General features: G+C 44.2%; 1 protein-coding gene across 5 annotated transcripts in view; it reads right to left on the bottom strand.

Annotated features, from left to right (window-relative positions):
* The window catches only part of LOC105457038 (ubiquitin carboxyl-terminal hydrolase 48-like), a 52,352-nt gene that overhangs the window by 2,920 nt on the left and 33,400 nt on the right, over positions 1 to 16,032 (bottom strand). For all 5 annotated transcript variants that reach the window (XM_011701452.1, XM_011701453.1, XM_011701450.1 and 2 more), the window contains exon 17: positions 2,297 to 2,381. In XM_011701452.1, the coding sequence (XP_011699754.1) occupies positions 2,297 to 2,381 (85 nt within the window). The remainder of the gene's footprint in view (positions 1 to 2,296; positions 2,382 to 16,032) is intronic.

Genomic DNA, 16,032 nt, shown 5'->3' with positions numbered 1-16,032 from the left:
AAACATATTGCAATGTGATCGCAAACGTATATCCAACTTGTATTGGTAAAAATATTATTGTTCTTTCTTTTCAAAAATGACACGATGCGCATGTTCAAGACTCGTTGTGAATGATATAAGTCAGTAGCTACTGAAGATGTTCTATTTTTCTCTCTCTCTTTCTACATCTCTTCTTTCTTTTTCTCACTTCGTTCTCACAGGACCCCGCTTTCTGGCTAACTTATACTTATTATTGCATTACCCCGTATTCTAGCATAATTTCAGTCTGTGCCGGAGGTAGCGGGGAGATGATGAGAGAGCCGGAGAAAAAGTCGGGGAAGGCGATGCCTTCTTTTTTTTTTACATAATTCGGCGCATATAATCCGTGCCTCGAGGTCGAATGCGCGTAATTGAGCGCACTGGTGACAGGTGCATCGTCCTTTTCTTCTGCCTTCGCTAGCGCGAGCAACGGACACGTTAATGTCTTCATTACGACTTCATTCATCAAACTATCGCGCCGTTTTTCCCTCAATATCCGTTTACATGCCGGCGATTCTGCGTATCTCCTACATCGCGTGGAATACTAACAGTTTTCGCTCGTCGCGAAAGAAAGCTTTATTATTTAATAAAGACACTTTTATTGTTAAATCTAAGTCTCATAATAATTCAAGCATTGTCGTAACGTGAAAATATTTAACATCATTTAGAGAATGTTAATCTTTAAATGTTAATATTAAGGAAATAGACGATATATAAAATATCGGTAATATTAAATATTCAACGTTTCGTATGTAACATATTCATACAATCGTTTTTCCATTTTCGAGATATGAAAGATTTCAAATACGTTTTTCAAAGCAAGAATACGTATCGTAACGTTTGATGTTATATTGACCTCAAGGAGCGGTAAGAATACTTGAAAAAACAAACTAAGAAAAAGGGCGTGAAGATAATATATGCTACTAATTTACACGAGCATCCCGTTCGACACTTTGCGCGTATACCCGACATCCACCCCTCATCCCGTAAGAACTGGAAGGGGTGGCGCTCTCATGAATGCGCCGTGGAGTTTCGTGAGCTCCTTAATGAACCTAGTTCGCGAAAACCATTAATAACGAAAGGACTCGGCGAGGAGCGCGCGCGCGGGCAGGAAAAGAGAAGCCGATATTCGGCGAGGGCCCGAAACCGCAGATCCTTCGTGAGAAACTCTCCGGAACGGCGGCTGCTTTACACCTCCATTATTTTTTAAAGATCGACTGCATCGTCCGTCTTGTTCGCGCACGGATCGGAAAATCATGAGGTCGAGCGGAATCGCGGAGAGTGAATTAGTTGAAATTAAGTTTTTTTTTTTACGGAAAGAAGTCGGATCCATGGATGGCTTGTTTGCACAGGCGACTGAGGCCCCTAACGAAAGCTCTTTCTCCTCGGAAACGGAACGCAGGAAACGGAGAGATAGTCAGTCGGCGTAGGGTGTCGACTAGCCCTAATGCGACGTATCAATATACGTAGATGGTGGTGATGGGCCAATATCGCATAAGTGGCTCGATTCGCAGTCATTTGTTACATTTTGTTCGGTCTAAGTAATTTAAGAGTCACCGTTTGCCCTCCTCCTCTTTCTCCTCCGTCTCTCGAGAGGAGGAGACGAGGGATCGGGAAGAGAAGACGGAAATCTAAGAGAGAACGGGGAGAGAATAAGAAAGGGAGAAAGGGTGAAGGGTGGGTTAGAATGCTTGGACCCTGGAAGTTACTGCGGCAGGGGGAGGGGAGGGGAAACGGGACGAGGGTGGTGCACTTCGCCTCCATTCTTCGGCAAATCGCGGCATATTTGTCAGATTTTTGTTCGAGAACAAAACCTTGCCGACCACCCCTGGCGCGAGTAAGAGAGGGGAGGGGGGGGGAGGGTGACGACGGAGGGATGCGGCGCCTTAAGTGGATTGGCTTCGTTCGTATATACGGTGTATGTGTATCCACCGACGAATGCCTTAATTCCAGCCTCCCGCCGGATATCCTCGTCGCTTTCGATCTCCGAGCTACGCGAGAGAAATCTCCGCTCTTTCGCGAAATTATAGTATTATAAATGATACGTGTCTGCGTATCGTAACTATCAGCTCGCGTTCATTCCGAGTCGCATAATTGCGCGCACATCGAGTTTCGAAGCGAAAGCAACGAGTAATCATCTTGAAACTTAATTAATATCTTACGATATACCGTATGTACACATTTAATATACACATGCATTGTACACTCTACATTTCTAGAACATCCAGCAAGAGGAAGAGAAAGAGAAAAAGCAGATTTCAAATTTGTTCTCACTCACCCTTGAAGCCCTTCTCTGGCGATGAAGAATCGAAATTGTGGGCAACGGACTCGACGTCGGTCTCATTTTCTAACGGTGCATCAGTCTGAAATCATAGATATTCGCGATAGATTACTAACAACACTCGCAAGAATACAAACTTACTTTTATTACAAATTATTCGTTGCTAATCAGCTTTAAAATGCTAAACGATATACATTCTTAAACCTATAATAAATGTTTGTACATGATACACGCACTTATGACTCGTGATGAATAATAATTCGAGACTCTTTTAATCCAGCTAATATAATACAAGACAAAAATTTTCTATATTATTTTATTTGGAGCTTTAAACTTTGAAGACACAGAGAGAGATGATTCGTATTAAATTTGAGCATCCGATACACGTGTGAACAGCTGCCAACGGCTATAACAGCGTCTTCCCACGCGTCTTTTCGAAGCACACATGTGATCCACCAATCTACGCGGCTCTCTACATAATTACACGGCTACATTTAGTGTAAACGTGTAAACTATTACGATACATAAGGTTCATATTACGGCATTATAACGTGAAATAATGTTAACATTATTGCGCACTATGCATATAACAAGCACATAAAAAGACGTGAAAGTAAAATAAACAGTTTTACACGCTTATTCAATTTTTAAGCACGTTAAAAAGTAAATTAACAAATAAATTTTCATAAATTCGTTACGTGAAACATCGATATTGAGAGTAACCTCACTTTTCATGTCATTTAAATTAATTAGTTTAAATCTGGTATCGCTCGTTAATTTGGAACCTCTACTATAAAAACCATTAGGACTGCCAAAAAAAAAGCAATACATTGCGTGTCACATCAAGACAGAAAAAATTTCTAATTGTTTAAAAAATCGGTATGGGAATTAGAGTGTAGAGCAGCACACGCGTAGGTGTGATTACGCCTCTGAAACCCCTTTTTCCCATAGAACTAAATATAGCGGGTGTCATCTCTCTCTCCGATGGCTTGGACACACGTGGTCTCGCGCGACGTCGGTACGACGACTCACATCTGGTCGATGTTTCCTGCCGGCCGCAGCATCCTCTGTGCAATGTGATTTATTTTCAAATATATGATCCCAGAGATTCGCCACGACGAGAGATCATCGCGGCGCCCGGAGCGGATAGTCAAAGGCAACGTGAATATACAACGCGGTTATGAAAATAAAGCAGGGCCGATTAGGGATAAGTACAATCGCGGTGTGAAGTTTGTAGAGTGTATCTCAATAAAAACTACTTTTCCGCGCGCCTAGTCTATCGATACTTGAAAAATACTTGAAAGTGAAGTGAAAAATAAATCGGAGCTAGTAAACGAATCAAGCTTTGCGCGAAATGAAACTAGCAGATATAAAAAATAAATACGTACATAAATAAATCTAACAATAATAAAAATTATATTATTAAAATATATTAAATTATATGGGAAATATTAGTACCAATAAAGAAATTTAAAATTTCTTAAAATCAATTCGAAAAATAGACTTTCTCGATTAATACTGCGTATCGAACAATTCCTCGTCAATAATTTTCAGTTAAAGCGATCGCGTATAGCGTTAGGTATAAAGCTACGTCATCTATACTTCAGCATCATCGTCGACGCTTCCAATCGAGGCCGCTGGCAGGCGGGAGTGCATAGTCTCTGCGGTACGGATTCCCCGAAGTTCCTTTCTTTCATCGTCAAACGTTATTCTCGGGGCCTTCTATCCCTGGCCACGTCCCATCCCTTCCCCTCCCCCCCCCTCGTCTCCCTCGCTGGCCACGGGGAGCGCGTAAAGAGCAGGACGAAGGAAGGGAGAAACCAGGTAAAGAGCGTTCCTCTCTACACTGGTATAAGGCCAGTTTTGAAATGCTCGGCAATATAGTGAGTTCGTTATGAGGCTCGCCCCGACGTGGTATGGCTCATAATTGTAGACTCGGGGCTCGAACCGTGCACCTCCGGGCACTACGCTCTCCCCGACTGACACCTATTGTCCGCAGAAAATCCCGCGGATCCGTCCGAAAATCGTCGCAATCGCACGTCGACCAGCGAAGACGGGGCCGTCTAATCGTCGCCCGGTCCCGGCGCCGATTTTCGCGGCCCGCCGCGACACGGATCGCGCGCCCGCGGCTTTTTGCCGGGCGCGAATTGCACGTAAGAAAGGCAGGGCGGACGCGGACAAAACATTTCATGGCCGGGCATGAAAATTATTAGCCCGAGAATGTCTTAATCCCCGGCAGAGCGAGCACCGGTCCCGCGGTCTTCGGCTTTAACATAAAACTTTTTTTTTCCGGCCGGGACTCACCGAGAGAGAAATACCCCGGACGCGGAGCTGACGGTCTTCTCTCGCGAAGATGCGGCTAAGTGCTGGAACGCGGCGCAGTTCGGCGCATAATGTATGTGCTACGTCGAACGGCACCCCGTTTATTTCCAGGTTAATGCACGGTTTTAAGGTACGGCCGCAATGCACGCTTTTTCCTTCGCGAAGATCGAGATACCGGGCTATCGCATGCTGTACGTGTTTCTAGGGTCGCTTTAGAGAGCGAATGCGCGCGACTTTTTGCCGAGATGCTCGAGATCGAAAAGAAAAGATCCACAGTACAGTATAGACGCAGACATTATCAGTAAGCACACGTATCTTGATAATTAAAAAAAAAAGCGTAAGAATAGCTTATAATCGTATTAAATGATTCACAGTCAGATTAACAGATGCGTTATTCATTGATGAATAATCTGATAATTAATTTTATAGCTAATTCACGAGATTTATGTTTTAAATTGACATTTGATTTGATTTGTTTTAAAAAAAATATCAAAATATTTTTTCTTTTTTAAATTATCATACATAATTTTGTGGAAATGCATATAATTAAATACATAGACCCGCACAAAGAATGTCAAACATTCTCGCTACGCGAATGAATATCTTTTCGATTTACTCAGATATCATTAGAGTAGAAGTCTTAAGTTATTCCCAGGCTGTCCTGAGTTATTTATCTGTCTGCACGGTGAGGGTGAATCTTACTTACTCCTTCTCCGCCTGCTCAACCACGTCTTAATAGTACGAGCCGCAGAGTTAATAAACCGACATAACGGCAATTCTCTCAGTGCATCTAGCTTTCTTCAATTTTTGACCGAAAGATTAATTCTTTCCAAATCGCATTTTTTCCCGAAAAAGAGAATACGGAGAATATATGGGGAAAGGTGTTACACATTTCTAAAAATCTACAAGACAAAAAAATGAAAACTATGGACAAAAACTATATTAAAATATTACGTATAACAATCAATACGTTCATTTGCAAAATCCAGACGTATATTTGCGATCGAGCAACAGGGGGAATAAAAAAAAACTTTCCTACGACTAATATCTCAATTCATTCGATTTCGACAAAAACTTTTATGTCATAGGAGGTTTTGGTGGAGAAAAAACGGGAAAAAGCTGCGCGAGGACTTAATACAAGCTAGGTCGGTGGAAAACCGCGGAGTGCATAAATTCAAAGTAGATTAATATTGTCTCCGTGGCTGTCGCGGCGCCAAACTTATGGCGCTAATTCGGCGGAGGAATTATTACCGGGGGCTTGCCTCGAGTCATCCCCGCTGGCACTCGCGTGTTTTGCGAAAAGGGGGTATCTTGTCTTTAATAGAAACCGTACGTGCTCCACGGGATTCCAAGCGTTGCGTCTGTTAATATCTGAACCTTGGAACGTCCCGCTAAGAATTGTTCCAATATGACAAGAGATGTCGGGAATACAATGAATTATTCGAATGTGCTTTTATCAAACTGCGAACACTTGCTTTTGTATTTATTATGGCGTAATTACGCACGCGAGTTATAAAAGAAAACTCGTTCGCGTTCATCTGTTTATGAAATTAATATATATACAGAAGCGTGGAAATTTGTGAGCAATGTAAAATCAAATTTACTTCGTGTTTACTAGCAATTATGAAAACGAAGGAAACTTAAGATAAGCGCTATCAACGAGGGCGACAAAAAACCCAGCTTTCCGAAGGTCTTTTAAGTAAATTAAGGGCACTTCGTATTATCTTTTGTTCCGCGAAGGACCGAGAAAGACAGCGGATTACAGCTGTTTAGCATCCTCGATGAAAAACTTGCCGGTAATTATTCAAATTATTTTCAAGGGCCACGCTTTTCGGTAGACCGGAGCCGTTACGTGGCGCGAATGTCTTCATACCGTCCCTTTGTACAGAAAAGATGCAGCGGTCCTGCCGACAGTCATAAAATACGAACAAAACGTTCAACATAACTGCAAGGTGTCTTTTAGGAGTTACATGTTCCAGGCAACGTCATTCTTAATCTAGATTATATATCTTAAGTGAACGTTAAACCTAATGTATAAGAAATATATCTCTTTGATTTTTTTTATCTTTTTTTTTGCCGTTGCACAAAATATCAGCGATCCTCCGTAAAACAACGCGAATGTAATTCCGGATATCTATCATCGTAGCATGATAGTGCGAACGTGACGCCGATATAAACGTGAGGAATAAAAGGAAAAAAGACGTAGAGAGAGAGAGAGAGGAGGACTAGAGACGATAGGAAAGGAAGTGGAGATTAGGCGGGGAGGGACGCTTTTTAGACGGTCACTGACATTGCGGAGGTGTTGTGTGAGAAGTGACTGATGAGTTTTCCGCTCGATTGGATAACGGGCTAGGCCAACACTCGCCCGTTTCTGGATTTTTTCCAACCCCTTCTCTGCAACACGATGACGTTTGACCTGAATCCCAACTAGACCTGACAGAGCACTGAACGCTACGTGATCTCGAAACGTTAAACGTAAAGACTTCCGTCACATCAATTTCACATGCACACGTACGCTTATGTTAACGTAAATAAATTTACTCATTTAATTTACGTACAAATCTTAGCATTAAATATGCAATAAATTATCATGTAAAAACTCATTGGATAAATAGAATATATTAATAACGGATTTCAAAAACTTTCGCAAAATATTCAAAACATTTTTGAATAGATATGTATAATGCGTGATTATAAAAATATATTTCAAAAACGTAGTCTTATTTTGGGAACTTTTTTTTACCGAGAAACATAATTTTTATTATGTTATATCTATAAGTTCATGTTTTCTATTATGTGATAAAACATTAAAATACCGTGCATTTCAATCTTCAATCTCTACGTGTGAAATTGTTATTTGCAACTACACTGCTGTTTTTTTTTTCGGTTTGCGAAATAATGATGAAGCACAGAACCGCAGCGCGAGTTGATAAGTATCGATGACGACGGAGATAAGAATCCGGACGTGATCAATTCGTAGCTCGATAGAAATGATACGTAACATGGATTACTGACAAAACTGGACAACACAGGAGGAGATGTGCTGCCAATCGGGCGAACGAACCGTCGCGGACGCGGCACTTTAGGCCACATCGCCCATAAAGAACGGACCATGCTTCCGCTGGGGACAAAGGCCGCCTTCATCACCGGGCACCGTCCTCTTTGCCGTCGTGCTCGTCGTTGCGCTTCTCGACTCGTCGAAATTGAGCAACGCGCATATCGCGAGGATTTCTGCTACGTACTTAAATGTCAAACACGCGCACGTCGAGAAACAAAAGTCATGCACTAACGAAATATAACGTCTGTAAGTCCTCGATATTACGAGACATTATCTCGGACTTCAGAGACGATCGAGATTACGTGAACAATTCTTGCGATGGAATCTATACAGACAGAGACATTCTACGAAAACTAAAACTGTTAAAATTAAATACAAAATATATTTTGGCAAACAAAAAAAAGTTATTCGATAATTTTTCCATGTTGCAATTTGCTTGTTAATAATTTTCACATACGTCAGCCGATCTGCAGCAGACTATAAAAATTGAATTCACAATAAATATTACGTTATTTTTATTACTTTTCAGTTGCACATCGATCCTATGAAGCAGGCAGGCTTGCTATTCCCTGCGATACGGTATCCTCCGCTCAAAGTAACGAAGAAGGGGAGGAGAACTGGCAAATTGCAGAGCGTTAGAGATCGCGAGCGCGATTTAGTCCCGCGGCTACGAACAAGAGAAAGAGAAAGAGAGACGGATGAAGGCAGCGAGGCAGGGTAGAACGGCGGAATCACCCCTCGAGGAAACGCTCGGATAGTCCAGGGTGGTCTTAGCGTGTCGCTTAGCACCCTATCTGCAGGGATCTTCTCTCGGGCCAACCCCTACGGAGCTCGCATCTCTCTCTTTCTCCCTCTTTCTTCCTCTTACTCCCTCTCGCTTACGTCAACCTCTCTTCCTCCCTTGCCGCGCTTAGACCTCATGGGGGCTGCGTTTGTCGTGAGCATTACTCACTTTCTAGACGCCTACTTGCAAACCCCAGCGAGTCGTCCCCGAGGCTCAGTGACTACATTAGGGAACAAATCTTCCTTCTCTCGAGGCAGCGACTCCCGCGACTCGAAAGGCGACACACACGCTTACAGAATAGATTGTCCGGTCGGCCCTGCATTGACCGACCACTCTCCACGTCATCTACGACGAGTAAAACGCCTTCGCGTACGATTTGTCTGCTAATTCGATCACACGCTATGTAACTGAATTTAAAGTTATGGCCTCTGCAATATTTCTTGGCCTATCGTAGCATAAATCATCGCGATCGTGTTCCAGAAAAAGTTAATACAATCAGAACATTTTTTTAACAATCAATTTTTTCTAACAAATATTCAAAAAATTTCTTTTTAGTATTCTAACAGTTTTTTCAAATCAAACAAATACATTTGCATAGATACTTTTATTTTCTTAATCGTTATTTAAATATACAGAATTATCAAAAAGAATCATTTCTCAATTGTCTTGAATATAAAATAGCTTTGTGTCATAAAGGTAACGTGTGTCAACAATTTGATGAACTCCTAAAATATCGTCGAAAAGTCGCATTCGTGTTGAGGAGGATCTGCCGGCCCGTATCGCAAGGGTTCTGAAGTGTTCCGCGGCTGAGATTAACGAGATCCACGTGTCCGGTATTATCGGCACGCACCCAAGACCACTTGTTCGAAGGAGCAACCTGTAGAGGCTGGCATACCGCACGGCTCGCAAGTGCGTGCGCCATAAGGAGGGAGCGACGAAATTCAGGGTTAGCCGCGCGGCCAAACATAGAATCGAGGCGTATGTGGGAACACGTGTACGCGTTTCCATAAATATCTCCCCGTAACTCCGAATGCGTAAAAGAAAGCATCCACGGAAGCTCGTGTAACCAAATCTGGTCCCTCCACTATTTCGATTAGCCTTGACAACAATCTCGCGACTGCGGCGAACATTCAATATCCTTCGTTCGGAGAGATTTTTAGCATGATGAAGTTAAAATGGAATTAAATGCAGTATAAAATTCGAGATAATTTAAATTCTACAAAAGATATTTTAGAAAATTTATCTCTTGAAAGGCTCGCCGATCCCAAAGCACGTTTCTACGAAACGTCGCGTCTACGTAATCGAAATTCGATTAATTGAACCACTGAGTATACGGAATTCATAGGACGTCGAGAGCGAAATGCCTCGAGACCGACGTAATAAAGTGTGCTCTCTTTCTGGCGGCAGGAGACCCTCATTCAGGAGCCGCCACATGTCCCTCTGCGAAAAGAGTAGCTCTTCCTCACGTCATCTGCCGAGACGAAACGGGACGGGACGGGATGGGACGAAACGAGATGAGACGAGACGAGACGAGCTGAGACGAGACGAGAGACGGGCAGGAAGAGAGGGGACACATTGAGAAGGAACGGCCGACGAAGAGAAGCAGAGGCCACCGAGAAGCCGAAAGCTAAACCCGCCGACGCGACGGTGGGTTGGCCGGCCGTAGCGAGCCATCAGTATCAACAAACAGAAGCTTAGTTGTTACCGCTGCGAGGGCGAAAGGTTGAAGTGGACAGGAAACACGACACACGCTACACGGAAATTGACCTTGGATTTTAAATCGACGCTCCCTGTTTCAAGCGCGCTTTAGCCACTTTTGATGTAATCCAGTTGATATAATTGATTTATCGCTATTATAGTCTCAGTTTTGTATCAAGTACGGAAATTCGCTCGAAAACACATGGGGGTCTCCATCCTCGTAGATCATCTCTCATTCGTAGCATATATAGTTGTTCCACTATGTATACCCATTCGCAACACGATGCAAAATAAAAATGCAGAATCCGCCCTCTTGCTGCAATCATAACTTATTCAGCGTTAAAGGGAGCACGATACGATACGAGAGATGTCGAGGAGAAGACGTCAGAGGCAGCGAGAGGGAGAGGGGGAAGAGGGGGAGAATCGGGCTCATAAATCATGGCATTTTCAGATTTCCTTTTATCAGCGGCTCTCTAACCGCACTGACGATGGTTCGGTTCGCGACCGCCGTTGACCCAGCGCCATAAATATCCCCATTAATATTAACTTAGGCTAGCCTAGGAGGCGAGAATCGCGAGTGACCGAAACGGAGCGGACAGAAGAAAAAAGGAAGACCGCGGGGGAGAGGGGGGGGAGCTTGGGGGTAGAACGGGGCGAGAGAAAAAAAATCTCGTATGCCCGGGGGCGAATCTCATATAGGACGCAGCTGGGAATTGGGCAACGTTCCGAAAAATTCATGGAGGAGCCGAAGTTCCAGGGCGGCGCGTCCGCGCGCGAGCAAATCATTGGCACACCTCGCTCTTCCCGCTCTTCTCGCCGGGGAAGCATGAATTGATTACCGCTCGACGGATCCTCAAATGCCGGCCGCCTCCGTTTTCACCTCGTGTCACGTGTTTTATGGCACATTCTACGTTCACGGTTCAAGCCGAAGATGACGGCCGGTCAGCAAAAAGCTGGAGGGGAGGTCACGAAAATTCCGATATCGTTTTCGTTTCAAAGTCTCTTCCTATTCAGAGAAACCGGCGTACGGTATATATATATATCAGTGATAACTAATGATTATATTATATGTATATATAAAAGTGGCCTGCGCAGTGGCTAGCGCTAGAGAAGACCGATAATGAAGAAGCCAATATTGAACTTCTTGCGCCATTTCATTCTTCAACGTCTATTAAGCCACACTTTCTTGCCGGCGTATCACGGCATGCATCACCTGTCGTCGAACGGTCTACGCTCTCGCCGGTCTCACACCGTTACCGGGATCGGTGATCGACGCAAGAAAACATAACGTTATCAGGTACAGCTTGTACGCGCGATATGTAAACGATTGTAAATTAGGTGCTGAGTTCACGAGTGATTACAGAGCGTTTATTTTTATTTTTATATTTTTTTTTATTAGATAACGTCACGAAGTCTCAAGTAATAATCAAAGTATCGAGCCGCAAAGCGGCGTGAAATGGCGCAAGCGCAAATGAGGGGCGCGATTCGCTATAATTATCGTAACTAATGTCTCAAACGCGATGGTGTGACGGATCAAACCGTTCTCCATTAAACTCTCCCGCCGACGAATGTACGTCGTCGTCCGGAATTTCCGCAGTCTATCTCGATTATTTTCAACGCATTCAAGAGCGAAATCGATGACGATGACGATGCCTTTTGAGCCTGCATCGGCTTAATTGATTTATTTCTGAGAGGGTCCACCGCGGGGACGAGACGCCGCGCCGCAGTCGCCCTATTGGCTAACGCGAAAAAGGGTCAGCGTAGCACAGCTCCGAGTCCTTTCCGAACTCTTTCACTCTCCGGCAGCCCTTTCTTCGATCTTATCTTCGGAGGCATCGATAATTAGGGGCGATAATTACAGTGTTCCGGCTACTGACCTTTAGCTACCGGTCTTTCGGTGAGAAAAAAAAACGAGAGGTGCCGACGATAATCGTGGCTAATGTAACGTTGTAATATCTCGATGTCCTTGCCGATGTCATTGTAACCGACTACGTGCGATCATTTCGATCTCGGTCGCCAAACGCCAAGTCTTTTTTTCCTCATCGTCGCGCGCGTGTCGTGTGTGCCTTTAAAAAATTCATAAATTTTTCCAAGTCGATAAATGTATATGCAATGACGCAACCTTCCGATAAGCCGAAGCAAAGAAAACAAAATTACAGAATTTTTACGAATCCAAGGCGAATAATTAAAAGCCCATTAGATCCGCCACTTGTTATTAACGCGGTATATAATACAAACATGCCGCGCGGAAAGGTCAAATGTCAATAGCACGCTATTAAAATTTTTAACGACGCTTGTTTCTCACCTCGATCATTTTACGTACTTAAGCATTCTTCTGCATGGAGACATGTTTGCATTAATTTTTATATAAAACGACGTAAATTCCTTAGAGTCTTGTTGCGTCGAAAACTCTGGTATTCGTCAACGTCACGTGTGATTTCTTATTAATCATCCGACTTTTTCTTCTTATTCTTCTTGATTTATTTCAAAATACTTATTTCCTCAAAAATATAACGGTAACGAGAATAATTGTAAAAAAAAATCATAGTAACCGAACGCGCGCGTCTAGTGCTATTACGTGGGATTACTTGCGGTTTATACAGGAAGGCTCAATAAGGATTTATGGATCTTGAAGACCGAAGAGCACACTCTGAATCAGAAAGGTAACTTTTCGGCCGGTCAGGCCTGGTTGTTATGATTCGATTTTAATGCCGAGTTCACCGACGCGGATAATTGTCGCCATTACCTGCACGAGAGGGCACATTTACTGTCGTTCATCGGAGAGAGCTCGGGACGGTCTTGCAACCTCCCGTGTAAACGGGATCCTCGTTTGTCGGTAGACTGTAGCAGATGGAAAGGAGCGAAGAGGAAAAAAAAAAGGATAAACTCGTGTCCGTTTTCCAGCAAAAGGACAAATGCAAAGGAATCGTGGAAGTGGCAGGTAAATCGATGAAAATGCATTAACAGCGTAACATCGCATTCGCCATCGTTAAACTGATCGAAAAAATTTTGTCTGCACTGATTATCATTAATTACTACTTGTATACAAGACTACTTACTAACAAGTATACTCGTCGCGTTCAGGTCCAGATCACGCGTAACACAGATATTCATCTTTCCTCGTTATTGCCACAAAAACGTGTTTTCATTTCTAAACTCCATGTAATAAGGATTTTAAGAGGTGAGAATTTAATCGAGGAAATAATTAAATTTCTAAAGTCGACAAAAGCGAAATGTGAGTTAAAGGGAAACGTCGGGCGTAGATGATACAAGATTGCGAAAATTCTACGGGTCTCCGCGAAGCGCATAGAGCCCGAGCGCGTGACTGTTCCGCGTGGATCCACGACGGATCGGCATATTTTGCGGGCCGGTTTCCGACGCGCGGAGCGGCGGCACGTACCTTTTTATCGTGGCCGCGGCGGCGGTAGCGGGGCCCTATCGGATGTTTCCAATTTTCTGTTGGCGCTCCTGAAGGGAGACTCGACCGAGTCCGTCATACGGGATTCTCCTCTCTTGTACGAGAAAGCGGGATGAACCGCGACGGAAGGATCGCAGAATGGACAGACGGAAGGGAGAAGGCGAGAACGAAACGCGGGTACGAAAGAAAGAGGAGCATAGAAGCACGGGGAAGCGGGGCGGGAGGGCAGGAGGAAGAGGAGGAGGAGGAAGGCGAGCGCGTCCAACGCGGACATTCGTCACACGACATCAAACGCGGGTGCCGCCCGTTGGAGACTCGACCGACCGACTCTAAAGACCCCGGTCGATCAGCCATGAAGAGCAGTCTGACGAGGAATTGCAAAAAAATCGGGAAAAATTAAGGGTGGATCAAAAACAGCCTAGCCGTCCGCACATTGTGCACAACTTTGTTGCTATTCTTTATCGCCTTTTATCGTCCTTGTCCTCGATTACGACGTTTATTTCATCAAAGCGAAAACGAATGTATGTATATGTATGTATGTACGTGTCTTCATTAATATCTCGTCGCGCGTTAATTACAGCCCGGCGCATGCCGTTGCTTAATATCTTTATCTCTAACGCGGCTTCTCTCGCGACTGCGACTACGGTTCACTTTTTGTTTAAAGGGTACGCGCGAGAATTGCGGATCGGACAAAAATACAGCCCGCCTCGTCAAGCTGCGTCAAGAATTTCGAACTCGTTCAGTCCGAGTCGCAATTTACAGTCGAGCTTCTCGAAAGCTGCAACACTCGCGGCGCAACCAAAACCGAATACAATGATTACTTGGAAGAGAGATCCATTTGCGACGAAGAAAGATCGATTAATCATGACGTGTAACGTGCTCATAAAAGCGCGCAAACAAACCGGATGGTGGAAAAGGGAACGGTAGGGAGAGCGAAAGTGACATAAAAGAAAAGAGAAAGACGATCGACCTCGCGCAAGACGTAATGTCGTTGATCTCCTTCGGTCGACCGGATCGGCCGGAAAAAAAAAAAAAAAAAACATAGTGATATAATGTAGATACGTGGCAAGATATATTAACTTTGTACTCCGACGACCTTGAATTATTGCACGGACGATGACGGAGCGGTAGCTGATATCTCCGCGAGACACTCGATCACCGATCTACGCCGCAAGTCATCCTGATCATTGTGCGTGCCACGGTGCCTGGACCGGTAGCAAAATCAAGGACTAACCTTGCCTGAAACGCTTTAATCCGGTCTATCCGCCGCGGATAGAGTATCCTGACAATTCCGATATATCGTCTGATATCACGAGGCAGGTCTAAGAGGAGCGGAAGAGTTTAATCTCACCTCCGCTTCGAATTAATTGTATTTTTGCTTCACTAGAAAAAAAAATTTAGATCAAATAAGAAATTAAAATTTCCTGGGGTTTTACATGTATTTTACATATATCCCAAAATTAAGTGACTTGAACAATTACAGGAATTTCAGAATAAACAAAACGTGTAGCGATTGCCCAACGAGAAAAGGCACGTCCCTCCTAAGCGATGTGGTTTAAAGTACGGGAACAGCCGATCGGAACAACCTAACTCCGGGTTTATGCGATTATACATTATGCTTTTGAGTCGCATTAAGTTCGTCGTCCGGTGAACGAGCGGATTTTACGACGGAAGATTTCGCGAAACAATCTCGTTCTCCAGGGAGCTTCTTGCACATCGGGAGTCGGGCCCACGGTTACTCGCATAACCGCAAATAATTACCCGCCCGTTATGTACTTTTCAGTCACGTTATGGTTAACGATAGTTAAAAGCAGCTAGACGTGCCTCGGGATTTATCACCGTCGTTATATTCCGACCACGAGAATCGACAGTTCCTTGCCGTTTCATACGTATAGAATTCCGGAGCAATTACACACCCCGACCGCGGGATCCGTGTGAGAACAAAACGTAGAGCGAAAGTCAAACATTTTTACTATGACCGATTCGATAGGGGATTTGTAATGTTCGAAGGAAAAAAAAGGGGGGGGGGGTATGATAAGCCGTTTGTCGTAAAACTTTGTCACGTCGACGGTAATCAGTGCGGGATGGGATGCGGGAAGAAATTTTTCTGAAAACCGCAAAACCTATCGGAGCGTTTCAATCGGTAGAAACGTCGGCAGGTTGACTAAACTGGATTCTCCGAGGCAAGATAGCAATTAGAATTCGCAGCTAGTGCAACCGCAACCGGTGAACCAGTCCAGCGAGGAGGCCGGCCGCGTCTCCTTCTCTTCCTCTCTCTCTCTCCCTTTCCCCCCTGCCCTCTTTGTTCTTCCCGAACGTAGGATAGCGCGACTCGAGTTAACGGTTTTGAGACTGTCGCTGGTGCTGTGCTTAGCTCACCGGTTGCTTTCATAAAGTCAGTCGACTGTGAACCGAGGAATGTGTTGGAATCCTGGAATTATTCCGCCGAACGA

The sequence above is a fragment of the Wasmannia auropunctata genome, unplaced genomic scaffold, assembly GCF_000956235.1.
Source record: "Wasmannia auropunctata unplaced genomic scaffold, wasmannia.A_1.0 LD335400.1, whole genome shotgun sequence".
NCBI lineage: Eukaryota > Metazoa > Arthropoda > Insecta > Hymenoptera > Formicidae > Wasmannia > Wasmannia auropunctata.
Note: the sequence above shows the minus strand (reverse complement) of the source record. Positions and strands in the feature narration are given on the sequence as shown.